Source organism: Eublepharis macularius, chromosome 1 (assembly GCF_028583425.1).
Source record: "Eublepharis macularius isolate TG4126 chromosome 1, MPM_Emac_v1.0, whole genome shotgun sequence".
Taxonomy (NCBI): domain Eukaryota; kingdom Metazoa; phylum Chordata; class Lepidosauria; order Squamata; family Eublepharidae; genus Eublepharis; species Eublepharis macularius.
The window spans coordinates 188,015,339-188,042,860 of NC_072790.1; the positions used below are offsets into that span (position 1 = coordinate 188,015,339).

Here is a 27,522-nt window from a genome sequence, read left to right on the forward strand (position 1 = left end):
GTCAAGTACTGTGCTATGCAAATAGCTAGCAATTGTTCTGTTCCTGCTGTCCCAGGTAAGCAGCAAACCCAGTAAGTTAATGGGCTACTACCATATATGGCTAATGTGCTATACAGCTTAATGGGTCACAAATAGTGTAGACATGCAACTGAGAACAGACAATGTGCATATCTGAGAAATCTAAGTGTGTATCCATATATTTACTGCAGTCCACAGAACCTTTGCCTCATGAGGTCCCCTATTTTGATTCCCTATTTTTGTTCTAACATGGGCTTAGGGCTAGAAAACGGAGCCTGGGTCTTGCTAAAGTTAAGCTAACAGCAATGCCAGCAAGCAGTGCCAAGGACTTTGGAGTCTTTTCCCTGAGTAATTTGACCCTAATGAATAACCCAGGTCTCCAAGACAATGAGCAATGGACTGACCCCAGCTAGTTCCTCTTCTTATCTTAGTGACTATACAAGAAGATTTCTGCCCTCTCCTTAATCTTGTTATTTACCCAGCTTTAGGGCTATGTTTCTCCAAACCTCCGCCCAGAAGCATTTTCAACTTTTATGCAAACCAGGAAAACTCCCGTTTTCAGTATCAGCCTCCTCCCTACACAATTAGGCCCTAATTGTGCATATACAAGTTAGAATACATAAGACAGTTAATATAAGTTAAAAATCATAAAAACATCAAAAAAGATTTTCCAGCTCAACAGGAAAAGGAACAGTGTCAGCCAGCTGAATCCTACCTTTCCTAATCTCATCAGATCCCACCCTGCAGCCATCATTCTATCTCCTCCACAGCCTCTGCTGGCAACATGCTTCTATTTTTGATCATTCTTGCCCTTTTTGCTTATCGTGCTCTATGCATACCAGGAAAACTCCCTTCTACAACTTTAACATAATCTTATCACCCCAACCCCACTCTTCTCCAGAAGCTAAATTAGTTTTTATCCCCCAAACAGTCCATATCCAGGAAATTAAATTGTTCCTATTCAGATGCCAACAGTTCCTCCCCTCCTAATTTCTGGGAAAAGGGTATAAAATGTCAGGCCTTAGCCCTCATTTTTTGTAGCAAGTTTGGAGCTTAACTTGTTACCCCAACTTCATGTTGGCCTCTTTCTCCATATATCCGCTTTGCTGTGATGCTTTGCCACTTCACCCAAGCTCCCCCGCTCCTGCTTCCCACATCGAGGATCAGGCTTGTATGTTTTATTTCTCTTCCTTTTGTTTTCCCTTATAGCCAGGTAGCTATTAAGGAAAAGGTTTTTTTTGGTTTGCTGCTTTGCACTCTCTCTCTCTCTCTCTCTCTCTCTCTCTCATTTATTTTAACACTTGTTCAATTTATATTATCTCTATAAAAACCCTTTTCATTTTAAAAGTGCTTATTCCCCCTAGTTATTCTTTGTTCTGGGCTGGAGCTGGAGTAGAGATGGGCATGGAACAAAACAAAAAAAATGAACCAGGAGGGTTTCACAAACCACAAACCACGGAACTGGACCAGTTACGAATCAGTTCGTGATTTGTGGGGTTTAAATGCCCCTTTCTGGCCTTAACAGCGGCAGGGAAAGAGGCATTTAACTAAAGGGCCCTTTCCTGCCCTGCAAGCAGCAGGTCCCTTTAAACTATCAGCTGGCAGATGGCAGGGGGGATTCCCCCCTCACTGCCTGCCAGCTGATAGTTGAAAGGGCCCCCGCCCATGGCAAGGCCCTTTAAACTGCCCAAACCCCAGCCCCCAGGGCGGTGGAAGAGGCAGAAAAAGGCCTTCCCACCCCTCCCGGGAGGAGAGGAAGAATGCTGCACCGCAGGGGAAGGTAAGTGTGGGGCTGGGGGGGTAGGGGGGGTTGTGGTTTGGGTAGTTTAAAGGGAGCTGCTGAGGCAGGTCCCTTTAAACTATCAGCTGGCAGGCATCAGGGATGGGATCCTCCCTGCTGCCTGCCAGCTGATAGTTTAAAGGGACCTGCCCTTGCAAGTCCCTTAAAGGGGCAGTTTAAATGACCATTTCCCTGGGAAAATGGCCATTTAAACTGCCCCTGTAAATACGACCCAACGAACCAGTATACAGTTTGTGGAAGTTCCGTGAAAAGGAGCTTCCATGAACCCTGGTTCGCGAACCCCGAACCGGCCTAGTTCGTGGGGTTTTTTGGGTAGTATTTAGGTTCATGCCCATCTCTAATCTGGACTCTGGACAGCTCAGGCCACTGTGGGAACAGCCTCATGAGTGCAGGGGAGGATGGAATTCACCCCCCCCCCAACAAATCTCATGGGTCCCCACTTATAAACACCTATTGCTTTTAATTCTGTTACAAGCGAACTTCATTTGAAATCTTCAAATATTCATTTTAAGCAAAATGTTTGTATAATACATAACTGGTTTTATATAACTTGGTTTCCTGACCAATTATTTATCCTTTGAACTGAAGAGTCTTGCCTTTTCAGTCTTTCATTTTATTGTTCCATGTTCCTGAACATTTTGTTTTGTGATTACTAATGCAATCCCACTACCCACAAATCTCATTTTCTGTTAGAAAATATAATACTTACTATACTTTATAATTCCAAGGTGAACATTACACACTCCTTCAAAAGACAAGTGAGTATGCCCTTCAAAGTAATTAGCAAGTTTCAACAGTGATTGGTACCAAACAATTATTGTCATTGATCAGTACCAAACAGATAATTTTAAACAAAGTCATTGTGTGCTCAGCAGATTACAGCTTGTTAACGGGCAAGTTCTAAATGACCTCTTAAGCTAGTCAAATCAATGATGCATATTCCTCATTAAGTAACATCAAAATGTAAGTGGTCTTATAAATAATGTTTATTTTAAGCACTAAAACAAATGGCAAAACCTTGATATATCAAAAGCCATCTGCTCACAATGATTTTTTAAAAAACAGGAATTATTTTTGTTATTGGAATTTCATAGCAACCCTAAAATCTTAAAAATGAGAAACACAAATGAGTTACAATCCAGCATTCTAGAAGAAAATACGGAAAGTCATGCATTATAATAATTGCCTTCTTTACATTTTTGCAGGCTCCAGATTTTTGCAGATTTTGACAGTAGCGGGTCAAATATATTTAAAAGATACCCATAAAGAAAACATTATGATATAGGATCCACACTTACTGAGTGTATTCCTTTCTGCCTTGTATGTGTGTGTGTGTGTTATGATCCATCAAGTCGCTTATGGAGACCCTATGAAAGACCTTCAGAATATCTTGTTATTAACAGCCCCGTTCAGATCTTGAAAACTGGGGGACATGGCCTCCTTTATTGAGTCTGCCTTAACCTCATTCAAAAACTGTATACTAAAGCTGAAGGTAAATTGGAGAGTAGAGCAACTTAATGCTTGTGAGTCCCATCAGGCATACCAAAGCATTTTCACCAAAAAACATTCTTCTGATATTCCACAGAAGCATCACTCAAAGAATAAGATGCCACAAGACTGCACAGATTTAAGGGAAAGCCATGGCTAGCTGGACATTGTATTTCCCATCCTTGCACAAGACAATTAATTGCCAGTTATTATGCTCCAGTTTCATGCCAATGCAATATCAATGATTTCAATAGTGTTAAGATCACAGAAAATCCAAGAACCATTACACTAATATCAAATTTCATCACAGGTTGAACTGCAATGCTCCATCTCATCAGCTTCATTCATCTGAGCAGGACCTTCTGCAGGTACTACCCTACAAATGGACAAGATCAACAACTGCATTCTCTGTTGTGGCCCCCAACTTGGGGAATGGTCTACTTGAGGATGGTCTTCAGGAAAGTTCCCATGCATCTGCTATTCCACAAACTATGTAAAACAGAATTGTTTAGGAGGGTGCTTTTATAAAAGAAACAGGACTGTGAACTATACCACTATGTATAGTATGTATTATCTATCTGCTGTATATATTATCCTACTCTCACTTTGTTTTTATAGTTAGGATAGGAATACAATCTTCTACATTAACGCATCACATCTAATACTCTTATGCTGTTTCAGATTGCTGTAATCCTAGTGCTTGCTTGATGTTTCCATTGATTTATACTGTAATCCACCTTAGGGAGAAAGGTAGCCTATAATTACAGTAAATAAAATATTGATATTAAGAAGAATATTAATTCAGAGGTAGAAAAATTGGGCCTTATACGTGGACTTCTTTACTTGACACTGGACAGTGTACATCTTAATTCTGTACCTTACTGATTTGAAACTACCCCATGATTTTTTTTCTGTATACACTGAATCAACCAGATACGGGATTTCTGAGAAGTGGGCTGGTTTAGTAACAAGCTTTTGGTCACAAACAATAAATTTACTCAATTAGTAACAAGGTATTTCCTGCTGGCAAAAGGAGACATACTCTAGTTTTCATTCTTAATAACCGCTTCTCAACTAAGTTAATGGTCATTGCATGTGAAAGACAGTTTCACAGTAGCCTGTGTATTGTAGCCTGGTATTGTTTAGAGGCGCCTGGATTTTAGCTGTTAAAATGGTTTTATATTGTCATGACATTTTAGTTGAGTTTTTTTGTTTGTTTTTGTTGTAAGCTTCCCTGAGTCTGCTTGTGAGAAAGGCAGGGTATAAGCTGAATAAAATAAAGTAAAATAATGACAGTCTGTAAAGAATCTGTGCTCATATATGGTTTCTATACGGGCAACAGATAGATGGAGACCCCAACTCCGCTCCACATGTGCACATCACTGGGCTGTTGAGCCTATGATTCCTTATAAAATCCTGCCTGGAAGATGAGGTAGTACAATCATTATCCTGGTCTGGTGATTAGTGGACTGGAATCAAACCTATTCTTCCTTTCCACCACTTGAACTCAATCAGTGTGATCTACAGCAATTGTATATGGAAAATATGCATACACCCATGCAGCTTTGCAGTGCTGAGAACCATGCATTCCAGACTCCTTTCCATTAGACGTTAGGGTATCATCCATTAGGGTATCGTCATTTTGCTTCCCTGTATGTAAACTCCTAGCTGGATCAAGGCAAAAATTAAACATGTAATGTTTTCACTAGACACAGCAACATACCTCAGCATTTGGAAGGGACAAAAATTTATATCTTAAATCTAACAAATTATCAAATGCAACTTGAATTACTTAGAATAACTTTAAATTTGTAACTATATACCATTTCCTCACTTTACCATCAGCATATCAATCAAGTTTATATTATTCTGGGTTGCTCATTTTATTAAAAGCAAATTCAGAGCACAATTGACTTTTCATTTGTTTAACAAGTGAAGAAATATTTACCCTGACAGCCATTTCATTGTAGAAATTCATCTTCATAATAAAATATGCTGTCTGTGAAACAAGGGGGAGGGGGAAGAGGGCATACATTTCAGTTACACAAAGACAGTACTCCTATTTTTACATATAAAAGATAAGAATCTTTATACATAATACATAATAAGGATTCTAGGCTTAGAGAGAATAAAATCAAACTTTGTATTGAAGAGATAGGCCTCCTAATACATAATGCAGGCTTAACCAGAAAAATCTATGGTAGTCAAACTAGCAGCTAATGGAGATATATGATCATAAAATGCTCTCCGCTGAGTTTGATAATCAATGGTGCTCTACTGAGAGTAGAATAACAAAGCAGAAATATTCACAAGTGCTGGTGACACGTAGTATTGTATGATTTATTCACTGGGGTTCTTTTAACCAAAACTCACAGAAACATAAAAGGAATTCATATTTCAAGACGTCTGGTTTAATGAAAAATTCAAAGAAATGCTGTCTTCAGTCGAAATCGTTCAAGGATATGGATGCGGTGATGGAGCAAAATTGTGCCTTTCAACCATCTGTACTAAATGTTATGTACTTAGTTGCCTCCTGAGTAATCCTTGGGAATTTTGTTTCATTTAATATTCATTCTAACATCATAAAATCATAAATACAATGATAACATGTTACGGTGAATCCCTTGATATAGAAAACATTTCCTGGTTCCCTTCCAATAAAGACAAATCCCTCTTAGTGAAAGAATCTCCTGTTATAGCAAAACACTCACTTGGCAGGATAGGTTATTTTAATGGATACATCACTTTACACTAAGCTTTCACATCTGTTCTACCCTCTAATTACAAATGCAAAATGAACATAATTCACAACTGTATCATAAAAAGTAAAATAAGTACAGAAGATGTCCTTTATTTAGCATAACATACTATGCTGGCATGCTGGGGGTAGTGGTATTTTAACTACAAATCAAAGGGGAAAGTATTTGTCTCTGATATGTAGTTCCCTGTTCTCTCACTCCTCCCCCCCTGGCAAAGAGGGATTCACTGTAAAAAGCTTCGCTGTAATTAGTGTTATTTGAATTGCCTAGTCTGATCCAAAGCAAATTGTCTGTGGAGAGCAGCAGGACTGGATTATTTATCAACAGTCTGGGCAATTAAGAAACAGTTGGCTGCAATATGTTATTTACAAATGAACACAATGATGCTACTTCATTTTAAATTCACTTTCTTCATTACATTAGGCATGGCATAATTCCTTCAGTTTAATTAAAGGAGCTTTTAAAATGCTCACTTAAATATGATATTACTTTCTTAATAATAAATCCAGAAATGGTAACAGAGACAGACTGCTTTTTTAAAAAAATGAAGAATTCTGTCATTTTTGAATTTAAAATTCTATTAATGTAGTGCTATATTACACCTTCTTTTCAATTCAGCAACTGACATGGCAAAAATCTTCCCTTGACCCAGGGCATCTAGTACAAACCTCCCTTTTTCTGTCCTTCTGCTATAAAACCATTATTCTGCTTCTCTCTCTGCTTCACTGTCTGTCTCTTCCAACCACAATGGAAGCCTTATATCATCCTATCAGAAACAGCCTAACCAGGAAGTAAAATCAGAAAGGGGCATTTGTGCAGGCTGTATGTGCAAATCACCTGAACAGGTGCACAAAACTGGGAAGGTAAAAAACAGCTTCTTTTTTAATGGAAAAAAAAAGTTAGAGGCCAAAAAGCCAACAGATTCCAGACACTTTCAGACTGGCTATCTCTGCAGCTTGTACTACCAGGCTACCAATAAATGGACTTTCCTACTGTCTTTGAATTGTCTCTATAAAGTTTAAATCTTATTTCTTGTTGTTCTTTGATGTTTCACTAAGGCAAGAAAAATTCCAGTATATGGGGTTTATAAGGAGAGGAGGAGTTTCCCTCCTCCTACTTCCTTTCCCCTTTCAGTAATTATGACCTCCTTAACTGTTCTGTGCTGCAGTTAGTCCAATAAGAAAGGAAAGAAAACAGTGGTGCCTCTGTCATGTTGCCACTGAAGGGGCAAGGAAGTGGATAGGACAGAAAAGATGAGTCCCCTTGCTACAATGGCACAGCTTAGATTCAAACTGCCCATCTCAGTAGTCTTCAAATGAAATTAGAGAACTTGCAAGATTCACAGTACAAATCCTAACAGAATTATACCCTTCTAGATCCAGTGAAGTCAATGAGATTAGAAGGATATAATTTTGTTTAGGGTGGCACTATCATACATGGATCTCAAGCATTTTCTCTAGTTAAGACATCCAGAAATGCCTAACTCTCTTCTGAGCCAGAACAGGAAGAAAAAGTAGCACAGCATGGATTATTTATTTCTCAAGCATAAAGCTATTTCACCTTTCAAATTCCCCAGGAACTTGTTGGTGGCACAGGTAAATAATTATTTCCTGTACATCCTGACATTACCGTACAGCCAGCACCAAGTATTTACAGACAATTGAACTACATTTAAAATTGTGAGATTAACAACTGCAAACTTTTGATTCTCAGACAGTTCCATCCTAAGTAGAGTTACACCCTTCTAAACTAATTGATTTCAATGGATTTAGAAGGGTGGAACTCTGATTAGGATAGTCCTGTGAGGTTTGCAAAATGTCTAATGTTGGTACTGTGGACTGCTTTCATTTCAACCAGCGATGATCCTGTTCAGCTTAGCTAAAAAGCATATCACAGGCACTTGTACCACACCGCCAGCTACATTTACGTTTCAGGGATTTTAAACACTAACTTGTGATGCAATGTTTCAGATAGATAGCCATGTTGGGATACAGTAGACAAGCAGGATTTCAGTCCAGTGGCACCTCAGAGACCTACAAGAGTATCTTGTATCCGAAGAAGGGAGCTTTGACTCTTGAAAGCTTATATCCTGAAAATTTCATTTGTCTCTTAGGTGCCATTGGACTCTCAGATCCTGTTGTGTGATGCGATGGTATTCTTGAACCAGAAAAATAAACAAAAGCTCAGCTGAAGCAAAAGATTTTCCTCTTATGCTTCCCTGGACTGAAGTCAGAGCCTGTTCTTACCTCTTTCTCTTAGAGTAATAATTCCAGCATTGCTGCCACTAACGAAGATACATAACATTTATTTATTTTTCTTTATACCTAGCAAAGAAAACGTAAGTTTCAAATGTGTATCATTTCAAACAGTTAGTTATGCCAATGAAGGATGTTTCATCTATTTTGTATTTGTGGACAGTAAAACGAAAAGTTTACAGGACTTTAAAATTACAAAGTTGATTTATACCTCCACCATTTTCCGGAACTGTTTTCTTCCTTGATAACCTCGCCACCATTTCTGGATAAAAATCATCATTTTATTCAGATACCTAAAATAGAATATCATGACAAAAACAGAGGAGTTAGCTGTGTTAGTCTGTAGTAGCAAAATAGAAAAAAGTCCAGTAGCACCTTTAAGACTAGTAGCCAACTTTACTGTAGCATAAGCTTTCGAGAACCACAGTTCTTGATGCAGCTGACAAAGAGAACTGTGGTGCTCGAAAGCTTATACTATGACAAAGAAATAATATCATGGATTCATGGATGTATTAATTACCATTTTCTTTTCAAAGGGGAAAAATGTTCATTTATTTCAGTGGTAGGAGCTATTTGAATCTGAAAATGTTATTTCTGATTTCTTTTTAGAGCAACTATCAATTTAATGCAAGATAACAAAAGTGCTGTGGCTGGCAAGGTGGCAAAACCACATTCTTATTCCGATGAATTCCCATATATAGTTGAGTAGCCAGATTGCGACCTGAAGATTCCCTTAATACCTTTTAATCACTACTGCATTGGGAAACAAGTAAACAATTATTTATCTTACCTGCTATTACCTTTAAGGCCCTAAATAGCTTGAGGCCAGTGTACCTGAAGGATCATCTCCTCCCATACTATCCAGCCTACCAGTTAAGATATGTCTTTCAAGTCCTGTTGTTTGTGCCCCTGCCTTCAGAGGTGACTAGAGCCAGCATTTTCTGAGGTGGCACTTCATCTGTGGCTCATCTGACACACTTTCTTTTCAATGGCAGACCAAAATATATCTTTTTACCTAGACTTTTAATTAAAGGTTTTATCTTTACATTTTTTAATGATCTGCTTCTGCTCTTAAGTCTATTTTAATGACTTGTTTTAAGCTGTTCATGTCCTTAGGCTAGTTTTAGTGGCTTGTTGTCATATTGATAACATTTTAATTTTAATCCATCTTGAGAAGGACTCTGACAAAGTGGTACAAACATCTCTTAAATGAATAAATAAATAAATAGTAAGAACATTTTTGTCAGCTGTGTAACATTTTTGCTGAGGATTGTTCTTCCCCATCCAGTCTCAGGTACTTTATAAAGCTTGGGTGTGGCCACAGGCAAAAGTGGAGGGAGAAGAGCCCAAGGGTTCTTGGCCCATGACACAGCCAGTTTTTTCACTCAAGCCAGGCAGTGAGTTCAGAAATGGCTTGAGTAGCACTTGTTTTGTTTGCTGTAATTTGCAGTTATTTTCACTTCTCAGGAAACGGTTCTCTGACTGCAAATCAAGTTACCTGATGTATGCCCGGACTTTGCATCCCCGAAACCAACTCTGAATCTTTACAGCAGCATAATATTCCATTTGTCGATATTCATCCACACATCTGAAAACACAAGCAACGACTCTGTAATTTAATCAATTATATCTAAGAGCAAAACAATAACAAAAATAATTTTGTCTGAATAAGTCAAATAAGCTCTCTCATGAGCTTTGAGAAAAATAATATAACCCACAACAAATAAGCAATACATTTACTATAGGTCTACTACATGCTTTCTTCAGAAGTTTAAAACGATCTTAGCCTCTCAAGGAGGGCCAGTTTCTGGATACTGGATACAATTTTGAAGATGTTAACTGGGACAGGTCATTTAAAATATATAATGCTAATTCTGTAATAACTGCATCAGCTTCCAGTTGGTTTCCAGGATCAATTTAAAGCAGCAGTTTTAAAGCCCTAAATCCCAACTGTGCTACTGACTGGCTCAAGGCTGGGGGGCCTTGGCCCAATCACTCGCTCACAGCCTAACCTACCTTACACGGTTGTTGAGAAGATAAAATGGAGGAGAGGACAACAATGTAAGCAACTTTGGGTTGACATTGGGGAGAAGGGCTGGCATATTCTTCTTCATATTACTGCCTATGAATCTACCACATGTTCATATCCTCAACTTCATATTACTGCCTATGAATCTACCACATGTTCATATCCTCAACTGTCCCAAATAAAAGGGTGGTTACTTAAGACAGGGTCTTTATGAAGGTGCACCAAAAGGACAAAATCCATCTCCTATGAAAGTGTGCCTCATTCCCTGTTGCTTTGTAAATGGCTGCTAAAAGCATTCAAAAGGCATCTGGAGCTACACAACTGTGTTAAATAGGAAAGCCATTTTCTTTTTGGTGTCTTGATGTTCTGTTGGTATTGTGTTTTTGTTGTTGTTTTAGTAATTTAGTCTAGATTTTAATTGATTTTGTTTGTTGCTCTGGGGATTCTAATGAACTAAAAGGCAAACAGAGGAGGTGGAGAGTGCTGTCAAGTCAGTCATAGCTGACTTATGGTGACCACTGATGGGTTTTTCATGTCAAGAGACTAACAGAAGTGAAAAGGCAAATGATTAATATTTAATCAAAGAAATGGATAAATCCCAGTCCAATCTATTTATATGACTAATCATAACAGCAGTACTTTTCTACGGAAATTAGGGGCTTTCAAGATATCCCTATGACCATCATCAGTGGGGAGACTCCTGATGTTTCTTAAAGATTACGGTGTGCAGTCACAACAAACATTATTACGGTCATTCAGATGGACAGAAATACTTTGATAAAGGTTAACTTATTACCAGGGGTCATTTTGTAGAAAAAGAGCTGGAGGAACTCATTAGCATAACTCATTCGCATATGCCACGCCTCTTGCCATCACCACAAGTGTGTCATTAGTATAACTGATTTGCATATGTCACACACCCTGACCACCTATTCTGGCTGTTTTGGACCCAATCCTGGCCATTCAGGGCTGAAATTGGGCCCAAAATGGCAAAAAGGGGCTGAAAATGGCCCCCAAATGGTCAGGATTGGGCCACTGATGAGCGGGAGAATGATCCACCACCTGTCAGAGGCCCAGTCCAGCCTGTTTTGGCCCCAATCCAGGCCAAAACGGGCCCAAAATGGCCGAGAGTCAGGTGGGCGGGGCCACCTGACATGTGACCCCTTTGGGGAACTGCCGGAACTGCGTTCCTGTGCGTTCCCCCTCAAAATGAGCCCTGCTTATTACTGCCATTTATTATGTCATGTCAAACTGCATATTTTTTGAAATCTATATTGTATTGTTTAATAAATGCCCCAGATTTGATTGTATTGAATTACACTGTGTAATCCACCTTGAGTCTCTGTGAGAAAGGAGGCCTACAAATAACATAAACAAAATTAAAAAAATAAAAACTATATGGGAATGGACAGTGTGTGTGATGGGGTGGGGACTAATAACAAGGCATCTCAAATAGATTTAGGAAGATTTCAGATTTCATGACCTGCCTTGACTGCAGTTTTGGAGAAAGGCTGACTAAAAATGTTCCAAATATATATTTCTAAATATAATTTTCAATATTCCAAAACATACTGTTCCTCTGGTCATTTGGAAGAATAATACTTTTCTGAACTTCCCCAAGTGGTTAGAAGTTCCAAAAGCAGTGTTATTGGACTTGTTATTGGACCTTTGGATAAGTGAGCACTGCAGACTTAAAGTACTGTTGTAATATTTAACTAATTTACAAATATACAGTCATGTATTTCTTTAGTCATACTTTTAGGTGGTCCTTTACAATCACGGTACCAGCTTCCTATAGCTCCTTTAAGAAATTGCAACACTTTATTTTTATTTAGGAATCTCATAGAATCATAGAGTTGGAAGGGGCCATACAGACCATCTAGTCCAACCCCCTGCCCAGTGCAGGATCAGCCTAAAGCATCTCTGACAAGTATTCATCCAGCCTCTTCTTGAAAACTGCCAGTGAAGGGGAGCTCACCACCTCTCTAGGCAGCTGATTCCACTTTTGAACTACTCTGACCATGAAAAAGTTTTTCCTAATATCCAGCCGGTACCTTTGTGCATGTAGTTTTAGCCCATTGCTTTGCGTCCTACCCTCTGCTGCCAACTGGAACAGCTCTTTGCCCTCCTCCAAATTACAGCCTTTCTCAAATATTTAAAGAGAGCAATCATGTCCCCCCTCAACCTCCTCTTCTCCAAACTAAACATTCCCAAGGCCCTCAGCCTTTCCTCGTAGGGCTCAGTTTCCAGACCCCTGATCATTCTTGTCGCTCTCCTCTGCACCCTCTCGATTTTGTCCACATCCTTTTTGAAGTGAGGCCTCCAGAACTGCACACAATACTCCAGGTGTGGCCTGACCAAGGCAGTATAGAGAGGGGCTATGACCTCCTGCGATTTCGATGCTATGGCCCCTTTGATACAACCCAGGATTGAATTAGCCTTTTTTGCCACCGCATCACACTGACTGCTCATATTCAGTTTACAGTCCACTCTTTACCCCAAGATCCCTTTCACATATACTACTGCCCAGAAGTGTATCCCCCATCCAGTATTTGTGCTTCTCATTTTTCTGGCCCAGATGTAATACTGTGCACTTGTCTTTGTTGAATTGCATCCTATTCACAGCTGCCCACTTCTCCAGAGTATTCAGGTCTTGTTGAATTTTAATTCTATCTTCTTGGGTGTTTGCTACCCCTCTCAATTTGGTATCATCAGCAAATTTAATGAGCAACCCTTCCACTCCTTCATCCAGATCATTGATAAAAATATTGAAAAGTACCGGGCCCAAAACCGAGCCCTGCGGCACCCCACTGGACACCTCCCTCCAATCTGATGAAACGCCGTTGACCACCACTCTTTGAGTGCAGTCCTCTAACCAGTTCCCTATCCACCGAACTGTCCTATAGTCTACTCCACAGTCTTCCAGTTTGCCCATCAGAATGTCATGGGGGACCTTATCAAAAGCTTTACTGAAATCCAGATAAATCACGTCAACAGAGTTCCCCCGATCCAGTAAGCTGGTCACTCAATCAAAGAAGGAAACCAGGTTGGTCTGGCAAGATCTGTTAGGAACAAAACCATGCTGACTTCCCCGGAACACTGAGTGGTCCTTCAGATGCTTACAGATTGATCCCTTTAAAATCTGTTCTAATATCTTACCAGCAACAGAAGTCAAACTGACCGGCCTGTAGTTTCCCGGGTCATCCTTCCTCCCTTTCTTAAAGATTGGGATAACATCCGCTCTTCTCCAATCTTGTGGCACATCCCCAGTCCTCCAGAAGGCCTTGAAGATGATGGACAAGGGTTCTGCAAGTTCTCTGGAAAGTTCTTTCAGCACTCTTGGGTGCACCCCATCCGGCCCAGGGGATTTGTATTCATCCAGTGCAGCCAGATGCCTCTCCACTACCTCTCTGTCAATGTCAATTAGCCACTCAGGTGTCCTGCCACATTTTCTACTATCTCTAGATGTGCCTGAGTTCTTCAGGGAGAAAACAGAGGCAAAAAAGTCATTAAGCCTGTCTGCTTTTTCTCTGTCTAGCATCAGCGTTTCTCCATCTACTCCCAACAGCGGTCCAATTGCCTCTTTTACCTTGCGTTTGCTTCTCACATATCTGTAGAAGTTTTTCTTATTGTAGCGAGCCCTCTTGGCCAGACCCAGCTTGTACTGAGCTTTGGCCTCTCTGATGGCTGATCTGCAGTACCTAGTAACCCTCATATACTCCTCTTTAGAGGTCTGTCCTTCTCTCCATTTCCTGAACATTTCCTTTTTCTCCCTTAGCTTATTCTGGAGCTCTCTGTGCATCCACATCGGTTTCTTGGAGCCCTTACCATGTTTCCGTCTTGCTGGGATAGTGAGGGCTTGAGCTTGCAAAAGCTCGTGTTTGAGAATGGCCCACCCTTCACTCGCTCCTTTTCCTTCCAGCACACTCCCCCACGGAATGACTCTCATCAAGCCTCTGAGTTCATCGAAGTTGGCCCTATGAAAATCTAACCTACGAGTCTGGCTACGAACTTCCTTGGCTCCCCACAGCAACTGGAATTCAAGAAGGACATGGTCACTTCCCCCTAAGGTCCCCACCACCTTCATCTCATCTACCAATTCTTCCCTGTTGGTTAATATCAAGTCTAGTATGGCCGAACCCCTTGTCGCTTCCTCCACCTTTTGAAAAAGGAAGTTATTGGCCAGGCAGGTCAGGAAATTGCGTGATTCATGACGCTTTGCTGAGCCTGTCTCCCAGCACACATCAGGGAAGTTGAAGTCACCCATAATTACAAGGTTCTGATGTCTGGATACTCTGCCAATCTGTTCAAAGAGGGCAGCATCCATTTCTTCTCGCTGGTCAGGTGGTCTGTATCAGACTCCAACAATAATACCCTTTGTCCTTCCTCCCCTTATTTCTACCCATATACTTTCCACTGGGCTGTCCGCCCCATTCTCCATAACTTCTTGACAATCAAGCCCTCTCCTCACATACAACACCACTCCACCTCCTCTTCTACACTTCCGGTTTTTCTTGAACAACTCATACCCATCCACTAGCACATTCCAGTCATGGGAATCACCCCACCAAGTCTCAGTAATTCCTACTATATCATAGCCCTCTGTTTGCAATAGAAGCTCAAGCTCTTCTTTCTTATTGCCCATAGTTTGGGCATTGGTATATAGACACTTGTAGCCTTGTACCTTTGTTTGACCTTTCCTACCCAGGTGGGTCCCCACTGTGTTCACTTCATCATTGAAGTTGCCATGTCGATCGTCCCCTGCCCCTTGCGGCATCAGTTTAAAGCTCTCCTGATGAAGTTCTCTAGGTTCGTTCCAAACGTTTTCTTCCCTGCCCTTGAGAGGTGAAGCCCATCATGTGCTAGAAGGCCTTCTCCAAGAAAACCTATCCCATGGTCCCAGAACCCAAAGCGCTCCTGCCGGCACCACCATCTCAGCCAGCGATTCACCTCAAGTATGGTCCGCTCCCAGCGTGCTCCTCTTCCTGTGACTGGAAGGATAGAAGAGAATACCACCTGAGCCCCCAATTTCTTCAACTGCCTTCCAAGGGCTTTGTAATCCTCTTTAATTCTTGCAACAGTATTCGAAGCCGTGTCGTTCATTCCCACATGAATCAGCACAAACGGGTACTTATCAGCAGGCTTGATGAGTTTTGGCAGCTGGTCGGTAATATCCTGAATTCTGGCTCCCGGCAAGCAACACATCTCTCGGAATAGGGGATTTGGCCCAGAGACATGGCGTTCCATACCCCTGAGCAAGGAGTCCCCGACGACTACCACCTTCCGGTTTTTTCCACTTCCATGAGGCCCCATGTCTTCTGCACTCCCTCTTCCAGATCTTTGCGGTTCTCCTTCCACTGTCACCTCTGTCACCATCTCTAGCACTTCAAAGCGATTCTTGAGCTCAAGTGGACCAGAGCATCTTCTTCGTTGACGCCTTCGGGTTTGTACTGTAGATCTGAGAGGAGGCTCAGAAGGGAGATCGACTCTTTCCCCTCCTCCTTGACTTTCCTCTTCTTGGCTGTGCGGAGACCCCAGGCTGTTGTCAATAAAATCCTCTCCCTCCTTGATCTCCTGAAGGGTGGTGATCCTTTCCTCCAGGCTCTGAACCTTTTCTTCCAAAACTCTGACCAGCTTACACTTCTGGCAAGTGAACTCTGTCTTCTCCTCTGGGAGGAAAACAAACATGGCACACTCCATGCAGGTGACTGTGAAGGGGGCTTCAGTAGACATGATTGCCTTCCAAATATACCTAGAGTACTAGCAGAACCAGTATACTAGCAGAGTTTCAGGTCCCCCAGGCAGATCCCCAGGCTAAGAGCCCTTTGGCTTGTGCCAAAGGCTCGCGCCTCTGGCAAGGAGGAGCCTTTTGTTTCAAAAGGTCCCTTCCTGCCTAGCCCAGCAGGGCCCCAGGACACTAGGGGGTGGGGCTTGTAACCACGAGCAACAGCAACCAGCTGCAAACAACAGCAATCCACTTAGCCCCCAACAGCCTCACGCAGAACTTAACCAGAACCACTCTCTGACAAGCTACACAGAACCCACTCACCCTCAGCTTCTCACACAGTAGCTAGGAAAGGCAAAAGGCAGAAAGACAACAAACCCGTACCTTCTAGCTTCAGCTCTCCACCATGTGCTCTTGCCTCAGCTCAGGTGCTTCTGCTCTCCCATGGCACTCCCATTGCCATTCAAAATATTCCAATAGCCATGCAGTGTGATTTTTTTTACCAGTAATATCTATTTTTAGACATACTTCTTGTAAAATAGTGTTACTTCTATATGAGGATGAGTGGCTGCCCATGATGGGGGAGCTAGCACTATATCTGTGCAGCAGTGCGATGGTCTCTTCACCACAGTCTACTGCATTTCTTGGAAGTCAGCTCCCTTCCAATGGCCACTACACTTAAAAAGAGAGAGAGAGCCTACAAAGAAGGAGGCATGAAATCCCAAGAACATAGAGAATGAGAATGCCTTTCAAACAACTCTTGTAGTAGCTGAATTTATACTTTCTGGGACTGGGAAGTACCATGGCCAAAGGGAAGGGAAGTACAGTGCATTCACTTCCTATCGCTTTTGGGTGATGAAGGAGAAATGTAGAATGGTCTTGGTAACAGGAGGCCACCCACTTTGTGTTGTTTCTACACAGTCTGCATCACCCTCAGTTTTTCTCTCACTAAAGGGAACTGTTGCCACCAGGGCTTTTTTGCTGGGGAAAGAGGTGGGGGAACTCTCACCTGGGGCAACTCCCAGGAAGAGCTGTCACACGTTACTACATTGGGCCAAAATGGGCCAAAATGAGCCCGAAGCAGCCAGGATTGGGCCCGAATCGGTCTGGAACGGGCTGCTGCCACACAGCAGAGCACTCCACCGCCTGGCAGTGGCCTGATTCTGGCCATTTTGGGCCCGATCCTGACCGTTTGGGGCCCAATCCTGGCCATTTAGAGCCCAAACTGGGCCAAAATGGGCCTGAAGCAGCCAGGATTGGGCCCGAATTGGCCTGGAACAGGCTGCTCCTGCATGGCAGAGCACTCCCCCGCCCAGCAGCAGCCTGATCCTGGCTGTTTCGGGCCTGATCCTGACCATTTCAGGCCCAATCTTGGCTGTTTAGAGCACAAACTGGGCCAAAACAGGGCAGCAGCCATTCCAGGTCATTTCCCCACCCTTCTGCTGTGTGTGCTTCCCCCCTGGAGCAGGCTTACCTTAAGCCATTTGCTCCAGGGGAATTGATCTCTGGAGATCAGGGGGCGGGACCACCACACACAAGAGGTGCCAAAACACCATTCCGGAGCGTTCTGGCAGAAAAAAAGCCTTAGCTGCCACTGTTTGTTTCTTTCACATCCCCTGCCACAGTAGCACTTCAGGGCTTGTTCAGGTGTGATATGTGTGAATTTTAGCATGCTAGGGAGAGGTAGTTCAAAGACAATGAACTCAAAATTCTCCCCCCATCTAGTAAAATGCCCTTTTCATCCTATAACTTTGCTCAGTTTAAGAAGCTCTTTGTTCTTCTTCAAGAAAGATGGAATATAAATGAACTAAGTACATAAATAAATGTCCAGTACTGTCCTCAACATCTCCACCCATTGGCTCCATCTTACATACTAATAGCCAAGTGGCCCTTATCTGTGGATACTTAAATCCAGAGGTTTTTGGAATGAACAGACAAGCCAAATCTTACATACGTCAAATATGCCCAAGGCAGCAGAAAAATCTGAAATCTCAAAAAAGAAAAAGAAATCATCAGGTGTTTTAAAAACCCTAAATGATAAAAAGAGAGCCTGTAGGTTTAACCAGATGCCCTCAGTGGCTTTTGTCAGGCAATCATAACAGTATAGCAGTATTCAAGTTTTGGTTTCTTTCAGTAAAAGTCAGGGAGAGGGGGGAGGACTCTTTCTAGGGCTGTTTTGGCCTTTGAAAGAGGATTTAAAGGGGCCAGGACCACCAGCAACCACCCAGCAACTTGTACCAACTGATTTACATGACTTACTCAGGCCTGGCTGCTTGCCACTGTTCAACAGCACACACACCCCATACTTACACACACAAAAACAAGTACACGTGTACTGGTTAGAGTTTCACAGTAGGATCTGGGAGTCCCAGGTTCGAGTCACCACTCTGCTGAGGAATCTCTCAGTCTAACCTTCTTCTCAGGGTTGTTGTGAGTATAATATGGAGGAAAGGAGAATGATGTAAGCTGCTTTAGGTCCCCATTGTGGAGAAAGGCAGTATATAAATGAGGTAAATTAAGAAATATAGGTGAAAATGTGCGGGGGGGGGAGACAGATAAAAGGTAAGTTGTTTAATGAGTTTGATGGAGAGAAGGACATAGGGAAAGATGAAAACATGGTAGCTGCAAGGAGGAGGGAAAGAGGAAACAGTGTGGGGATACAGAGAAAAGTGCAGTACCCCTGCAAGTCCTTGCAGGTGTCACACCATTGCAACTGGCCCAGCTCAGCAGGCACTGCGCAACTGGGCCATAGGGGAGATGCTGCCAGAGGGAAGGAGGGGAAGGTAAAGACAGGGGGACAGACAACAGTGGATGAGAAGTTGGAATGAAGAAAAGAGGAGAGACTATGGGCGAGCAGGGAATGGAAAGAGGATATGATGGGGGAGTGCAAAATGAGATGCCCCCTGCAAGTTCCTGAGGGTCCCCCACGTTAAATAGATTTTTCAAATACAGACAGAGCTAGATCAAGACGAGTAGCTGTATTAGTCTACCTGTAGCCTAGAAAAGAGCAAGAGTCCAATAGCACCTATAAGACTATCAAAAAGTGTGGTAGGGTATGAGCTTTTGCGAGTGCACAGCTCATGAAAGCTCTAAAGAAGTGATCTATGAGTACTCATGAAAGCTCATACCCTATCATACTTTTCCTTAATCTTATAGGTGCTGCTGGACTCTTGCTGCAGACAGAGCTGTGATGTTTGAGAAAGAGAAGCACACTAAAAATAAATATTCCAACCTCTCTTTACTCTGAAGACCCCGGTCCATTTTCCTTCTTTGCCTGCTCTCCTCCGCCCAGTAATAAACTCCAATTCCTCCACCACCCCTCTTAATTTCTATAAAGCATAATGAGTATAAAGCATACTATAAAGTACATCTACATGTGCATTTAAGAACATTTAAGCACTGCTTAATTGCGTAATTTTAACAAAAGGGTTTGTTTACGTGGTTTAAAAGTACCTTTTTGAACTGATTTCCCTCCATCTCTCCACCATAGTGAAATTCCTTTTTGTGTGTGTTTTTTTAAGAACACATTTGAGACGCTACACTAGTAAAACAAAAGCCTCCCAACACGATGCCTGTAGCAGGATATGAGTGTTCTGCGAGCAATTCAGGCCCTCGAGAGATAATAAGAGCTGGGGGGAAGCAGTTACCTGTTTCTCTGGAAAAATCCCTCCTTGAAGCCGGGCAACCTCCCTTGCAACCTGACTAAGGTGGCCATCTTCTCCCCTCCCCGCCAGCTCTCAGGGATAGTGTACAAGCGGTCGCCATAGCAACCGGGCTGTACCACACGGACCGGGAAGGGGGGTGAGAGGAAATGTCTCCTCCTTCAGGCTAGAAGGGACAGGGAGGAGAGGAGAAGAAGCCAAGTATGTCCCGGGGCTGGGGAGACGAATGAGGCAGGAGGGGGAATAATTCTTCTGCGTAACCTCTGTGCAACTTCCCTGGCCGGTTAGCAATGGTCGTTCCCCGTTTCCTTCTAGCGCAGCGGCTGCTTCCGGGATACCAACATGGGGGTGTGAGAGGTGCCACCGCCGCCGGAGAGTGGCCCGGTGGACTGTCACCCTCCCGAGTCTCTGCAAAGCGGCACCCGTCTCCTCAGGGAGCGGCCGACGGCGGGCGCCGGGTACATGTTCCGGGTGGCTGAGCCCAACCCGAGCAGACCTCCGGCCGCCAAGAAGAGCTGGTGAGGGGCGGGGAGAGACGGAGAGGGTGGCTGGTGCAGGGAAGGGGAAGGCCCGGGCCCAGTTGGTGGAGAAGGGGGGCGGTTTGGGGGCCTTGGATCAAGCCCCTTTAGCACAGAGGAGCTTGGGAGACAGACTGGCGCAGTCAGTATGTTTACAGCGGACGAGGGAAAGAAAAACACGGCTGGGCGTGTCCTTTATTCCTTGCTTCGCGTTCAGTTGTCAGCGGGTGGAAACTACAGCATGGAGATGAGGTATCGTTATTAGTAGCTAGTGTCTACCCATCGAGCTGCGTCCTGGAGGGAAATCAGTTCAAAAAGGCACTTTTAAACCACGTAAACAAACCCTTGAAATGATGGTTGTTGTGGGTTTGAAACCCTTGAAATGTTGGCGACCCTAACTATAAGCTCTCTAGTGATATAATAAGAACTTGGAAAGAAACGAAGCCCCCGGAGGCTGCAGCACGACCAGGGCCAGAGAGGAGAATGGAGTGGGCACCAGTTGTGGCAGGTAGTCCCTTCAAAGCGTAGACCACTTGGGACCGTAGGAAGATGTTTCCAGGGTTTACGTGTCCTCTGTGTATCCTGACGGATGGTTTGTGGGTGTGTGTGGAAAGAAGTTTTTCTCCAATGAAATCAAGGGTGTCAGCTTTCATATAGTCCATGATGAATTCAACCAGGGAATGACACTTGATGGCCTAGGATTGGGGAAGGAGACATGCAAGAAGGAAATAAGAGCTGCAACATGAAGGACAGTAGGATATGTCCAGGAAGAGCTACTGTGGATTGGAGTACAGGGGGTGATAATAACTTTGATTTGCCACTACATCAGTTCAACCATGATGGCTTCCTGAAAAATAGCACAGACAACTAGATCATAGTATGAAAACAGGTGATTCACTTGTACTCTGACACGGTCCATCAGGTTGCACCCTTACCTCCATGACTGTGGGGAATGGATGTACTTTCTCATAGCTTTGGGTTTGTAAATAACAAGGATGGGGATGCCTTTCAAATAAACAGAATAAGTAGAAATCTTCATTTTTTTCAGCATCAGGCAGTATTGTATTTCTTTTGTTCTGAGGCTTTCGAATCTTCAGAAGGGAGGAAATGAAGGCTGTGTGTTTCCCTTCTCTTAATTTCTGATCTTCTACCTGTTTTATGGGGAAAGGAAGTGTCTCTGTTACAGCATTTCCATTGTTATTGAATATCAGGAATGTGATGAAACTTGTGTCATTGTATAACTATACCCTGCAGACAGATCATTCCTATATGGTTGCATATCTTTATGCAATGTCCATTTTTATAAGCGTCCATCTATTATTACAGTAATGCCAATGATGCTCATTTGAGTTCCTACAAAATATATTCTATGGCTTATTGTGTAGTCTACTATGCTAGACAAAAACAGATAAGATTGGGAGTGAGGCTGTTGCTCTAGCTGTGATATTGCTCTGGTGAACTTGCTCAGGGCTTTCCAAATATGCCATTAGGGTGGTAGGAAAGGGCTTCAGTACTTAGTGCTCTTTTGTGGTGGAACCAATAACATCCTTGCCTGCACTAGTACATTATCACAAAATATACTGGTCCTAAAATAGGTCTAGTGCTTGTATGGAGTATGAGTAAAAATGTTATGCAACACTAAGCATGTAACATGCATATATTATTGAGCATTGCCACATATCTTTCTGCACCTGACGACCTGTTTACAGGCCTTAATAGGAAGTAAGTAGGCAGAAAATGAATAAAGCAAATAAGCAACATGTAGGCAAGAAATGAATAAAGCGCCTACAGACTGATCCTTACTCTCTGAGCTTCTCTTGCACCATGTGCTGCATTAAGCATATGAGATGGCCTAAAATTCATATATTTCTTGAGCAAATATTCATACTAATTCCTTGCGATGACATAATAGATTGGTTTGCAGCTAAACAGACTCTTTAGCTTCGTCTGAAATATTTGATCATATAACCATTGGAGACTGCAAAATTAATGTAACTTGAAACAAGAGGAAGCGGTATCCTTAGGACGCAAATAGCAGGTAATAACATTGGTCCATAGCAAAGTACCAAAACACAAACCATGGAATAGCTTTTATTAAGACCAACCAAGACAACACATGACAGGGTAGGATCCTAAGAGGAGAGGCAGGCAACTTATCACCTGTAGCACATCTCTACTTTGATGGCATACTAGCCAAGCCACAACATACAGGCTTTTGAGGCTCCAAAAATTCTCACCAGGCTGGATGTATTTAAAAAAAAAAAAGAGGGAAGAGAGGGGATCAAAAAAGAGTCAGGTCATGCTATTAATGCCTCCTCAAGTATTTATTTTATGTCATTTATAGTCTGCCTTTCTCGCTGAGACTCAAGGCAGATTACACAGTGTGAAATTAGTACAGTCAATATCAAGGACATTTCCATAAACAATGGCATAGGGTAAATAAATACAAGTTTACAAAGACATAGCATTAGCAAGAATCCAATACAGAGTTAGAGAAATGCTGAAACAGAACATAAGCAATTCTAGGGCTGACATTAGACAATACAAAGCTCTGGTAGCTCATAGGAGCACATATTTTTTTAAAAAAAACAGATAGTGCATAAGGCAAGATAGTGGTGAAGTCTATGGTCCCTAACTCACTAGCGAAGCATCTGAGACCCCCTTCCTACAATACCTTTTTGAATAATTCAGTTTTGCGTTGTTTGCAGAAAGCTAGAAGAGTAGAGGCTCTCCTGACTTCCTCAGGCAGGCCATTCTACAGGGTAGGTGCCACCACAGAGAAAGCCTGTGATTTCGCCCATGTGCAAGGTTTCCTGTTGGATGCAGGTCCTGTAAAGTAGTCACAGGCACACGGAGCCAGGAAATGTCAGCCCTGTACATTTGGGCACAGGGTATAGCTAATACTGAATTGTTTCCTTGGCATGCTGTAAACAGACAGCAAAAAATGGAAGCCATCAAATTGCAGCCATAACAACAAATACATGATCAAATGTTGGATGCCTACAATTTTTTTTTGCCAAGAGTGCAACCTGATACGAGCCCCACTTTGTTCCCATTGAAATCAGCAAAGCATTCTATGTTGGATATTTATTAAGATGCCTTTAGATTAATGACCTGAAAGATACTTTCTTTTCCCAGTGTTATGTTACTTTAGTTGGTCTTTTGAAATCCATCCTGAAGTATCATGGTTCTGTGGATTGAACCTTTTACTTTCTGACTGGAAGCTTACGTATGTATGGCTGATCAGTTTCTTTTAATATGAATCTGGAAAATAGCATATAAACTGCTCTTAGTAATGTGTAGAGAGGTCAGCTTTTAGTAATCTGTAGTATGATCAATAATTTGTAAAGGTTATTCAGGCCAGCTACAGTTACTTTACCTTTATGTCTTCTGTTGGTAAAGAAGATGGTTTTATCACTAGGTGTGGGATGTTGGTGTAATTGTCCCTGCTAGGTGATGTAAAAAACACTGAAGAAAGGTGATATTAAAATGCTTGAAAAAGGTCAGCTATGTATATTCTAATATTGACAGGTTTAAATATTTGTTTTATAAGCAAGTTTCACCTTTGAATGATGCTTATTGTAAGTATTTCTGTTTAAAGTATCATCAGAGTATGTAATTCTCAACATGGCCTCATCTGTGGATATTTAAAACTGGAGAGTGGAGCCATAAAAAGATAAGACAGATATTTCCATAAACCTGAAGAAGGCCCCATGTTTGCAGAAAGATCTGAGATCTAAAAACAAACTACATTGTTGAGGTTTAAAAAACCCACAATAATAGAAGCAGCACCTAGAGCTTTAAGGAATGAATGCCCTCAGTGGCTGATGCTAGGCAAGCCCAACAGTATCGCCATCCTTTAGTCCATCAGTAAAAGACAGGAAGATGAGGCAGGGCCTTTTCTAGGGCTGTTTTGGCCTTTGTGGGAGGACTCAGTGGGGCCAGGCCCACCAGACTATTTTCTGCCACCTGACTTCATGACACCCAGGCACAGCTGCGTGCCATGGTTCAACAGCAGCCACTGCATGAAATCCAGTGGCTAGAGTTCAGAATGAGGCACAGTTTCATATTCCTACTCTGCTATGGTGCTCACCTTGGGCCAATTGCACATAGTCAGCCTATTTATTTATTTATTTATTTATTTATTTCAAATTTGTATTCCGCCCTCCCCACAAGCGGGCTCAGGGCGGATAACAACATATTAAAATACAATTAAAATACAGTTAAAAATTCATATTCATTAAAAACAACACATTTAAAACAAGATGGTGGACAGCCTTCACAGGGAGGGTTTTATACACCCCATTTTTCCAGGCCGGCGGAGGCCCAGCCTCAGCCATATGCCTGATGGAACAACTCTGTCTTGCAGGCCCGGCGAAAAGATAGTAAGTCCTGCTGGGCCCTGATTTCAGCAGACAGAGCATTCCACCAGGTGGGAGCCAGGACAGAAAAAGGCCCTGGCTCTAGTCGAGGCTAGGCGGGCCTCCTTGGGGCCAGGGACCACCAACAGCTGTTTGTCCTCTGATCGGAGTGTCCTCTGGGGAGAGATGGTCCTATAGATACACTGGTCCCAGTCCGCACAGAGCCTTATAGGTCAGTACCAGAACCTTGAATCTGATCTGGTACTCCACTGGATCGCCACTATCTTACCTCACAGGGTTTATGTGATGATAAAATATAGGAGAGGAAAATTATGTAAGCTGCTTTCAGTTCCCATTGGGCAGAATGGTGGGATGTAAATGAAATAAATAAATAATAAATATAGCTGAAGATAGGAGGTAGATAAAACATAGGTTGGTGGGTGGATGGAGAAAGGGAAGCAGGGAACGGTGAGGATATGGGAGCTGCCAAGAGGAGGAAATAATATGGGGAGGTAGATTCAGGGAAAAGTAAGCCCCTCCCCCCATAAATCCTTGCTGATTCCCGACTGTGTAAGTGGGCCTGGTCCAACAGCTGGTAGCATGCAGCTGGGCCCAGCCCAGCTGCAGAAATCATGTACAATTTTCCCAGGGAGAAGTAGCCAGAGGGATGGAAGGAGGGAAAACTGAAGATGGAGCAAGGTAAAGGTAGATCAGAAAGTAGAGAAGGGAACACGAAATGGGGAGAGGCTATATTGGGGCTTTCAAGAAAGGAAAAAAGGAAATAGTTGGGGAGGAGAAAATTTTATTTATTTTTGTTCATTTATATCCTGCCTTTCTCCTCAGTGAGATCCCAAAGTAGTTCACATTGTGCTCTTCTCCATTTTATCCTCACAACAACTTTGTAAAGTAGGCTAGGCTAAGAGTTTGTGACTGTCCTAAGGTCACCCAGTAAGCTTCCGTAGCAGAATGGAGATTCAAACCTGGGAGTCCCATATCTTAGTCCAACAGTCTAACCACTATACCACACTGGCTCTCTAATGAGATGTCCCCTGCAAGTCTTTGTGGGTCCTCAGATTCTAAATTTTCTAGTTTCTGGAATAGTTTGTGGTTATCTACTAACAATGCTCTAGTAGTTCTGATGACAGTGGTCTGAAGAGTCTGAAAGAATATACTTTCTGAACGACCAATTGAATGTAATTTTTAAAAACCATCATTCCCATTACTTTAAAAGCTTAGAATTTGTAAATACAGCTGACATGTCTCATTTCATTTTCTTTATGTATCATTCAAATAAATAGTTCCCCGCTTTCCAAGACAGAAAAATGTCTGTCTGTCTGTCTGTTTGTAGTCTGCCTTTCCTACTGAGACTCAGGATGGATTACATAGCATGAGTCAATACAAACATTAGCTGGGACATTCAGTAAACAATACAAGAGAGTAAAGGATAGCTGAAATTTGAAAACAAGCAAGAATCCAATACAGAGCTGAATAAAAAACAAAAATGCTGAAACAAAACAGTCTCTAATGTATCTCTCTGAGCCATTTCCTTATAGCATAGCCTTATCACTTGTGTAAGAAAGCCCTCCTGAATGATTTGGTTTTACACAGTTTGCGGAAAGCTTGATGTGAGTTAGAAACTATAATCAGGTGCCTGACAAACTGCTCTATAGCAGCTCTCTCTTAACCAAGTCACTGCAATGTTTAATTTGATCAGGCAAAATAGGTTATAAAATAATTCCATATTCTACTCTTTAAGAGTGATGAAGGATGTAAGAGTATTGGGGAGAAATCTAATGTCAAAATCAGTAAGGTATTAATTTTGGGGGTGGAGAATGGAGTTTTACGTTAGAGGAATGGAAAGAGGAAAGGCATATTAGGGGAAAGAACATCTTTTTGAAATAATTTCTTAAATTGTGTGTGGCTGGAAGAGGTAGGCTAAGACCTAGCAAGGTACATATTAGTGCCTGGTAGATTTTTAGGCAGTTCAAAAATAGCAATATTATGAGGAGACGGACTTAGGAAATACTTCTTAGAACTGCAGTAAGCTTCCTGGTGCTGATGGATAACAAATTGTATGGTCTGAGAATTGCATCTGGCCTACACTTTATTTATGTATTTTTCCACTTATTTATGTATCTTTTTCGTTACTTCTTTTGTACCTCACCTTTCTTCCCCATGGGAACTTAGAGCAACTTAGATTGTTTTTATTAGATTTAGATTATTTAGATTATTTTATCCTCATAATAACCCCCATGAGATGAGTTAGGCCTGATTCTAGTCTGTGATTGGCTCAAAGTCATCCAGCAAGCTTCCCTGACAGAGGATTTGAACCTGAGTTTCCCAGATCCTAGTCCTAAAGTCTAACCACTATACCACACTGGCTGTCAGATTTGCTGAACCACATCATAGACTAGCTACTTTTAAACAGTAGCTGTGATATATCAAAGTGTTCTAAGATGTTTATAACTTTTTCATGGAAAAAACAGCTGTGGTATGCTTGTATTTTATTGCCTTCAGTTCAGCAAAAGATAGTTGAGAATGCACAAGTAATTGATAACTTAATGTTTCTGGTAAATGTTTACAAGGCTGCTTATAATCAGTTTCTGTGGCAGCAGTGCTCAGTCTTTGGAAATCTTCATAATTCTAGTCAGTTTTTTTTCTGTTGTGATAGCATACTGTCAGTGTGACATCACATTTGCCATAGTTGCCACTTCTTGAACAGAGATAGAAGGAACTTTACTCTTGTATCCATAATAAAATATTTCTAGCAGGATACCTTGAAGATCATTTACAGAGATCACAAACTAGAAAGACCAATAGGAGAGAGTAATAATTTATTTCTCTTTACTCCCTGTCTTACCCCATAAGCTTGGCTTGATTTTTTAAAATGATGTGGTCATCACATG

At 42.1% G+C, this 27,522-nt stretch overlaps 2 protein-coding genes across 6 annotated transcripts in view; one reads left to right on the top strand and one right to left on the bottom strand.

Moving 5' to 3' along the window:
* Positions 1-19,816, bottom strand: part of SPATA17 (spermatogenesis associated 17) — a 188,692-nt gene extending 168,876 nt beyond the window's left edge. The window contains exons 1-4 of one of the 3 annotated variants that reach the window (XM_054984789.1): positions 19,723-19,816; positions 9,820-9,909; positions 8,533-8,614; positions 5,256-5,306 (exon numbers count right to left, since the gene is read on the bottom strand). In XM_054984789.1, coding sequence (XP_054840764.1) covers positions 5,256-5,306; positions 8,533-8,614; positions 9,820-9,909; positions 19,723-19,790 — 291 coding nt within the window. In that variant the 5' untranslated portion in view covers positions 19,791-19,816. Of the gene's footprint in view, positions 1-5,255; positions 5,307-8,532; positions 8,615-9,819; positions 9,910-19,528; positions 19,641-19,722 lie in introns of those variants that run through there. The other 2 variants (XM_054984782.1, XM_054984773.1) reach the window with 2 other exon arrangements.
* A 257-nt stretch (positions 19,817-20,073) lies between these two features.
* The window catches only part of GPATCH2 (G-patch domain containing 2), a 152,435-nt gene continuing 144,986 nt past the window's right edge, over positions 20,074-27,522 (top strand). For all 3 annotated transcript variants that reach the window (XR_008597759.1, XR_008597758.1, XM_054990405.1), the window contains exon 1: positions 20,074-20,255. Coding sequence is in view for 1 of the 3 variants with exons in the window: in XM_054990405.1 (XP_054846380.1) it covers positions 20,200-20,255 (56 nt within the window). In the remaining 2 variants the exon portion in view is untranslated. The remainder of the gene's footprint in view (positions 20,256-27,522) is intronic.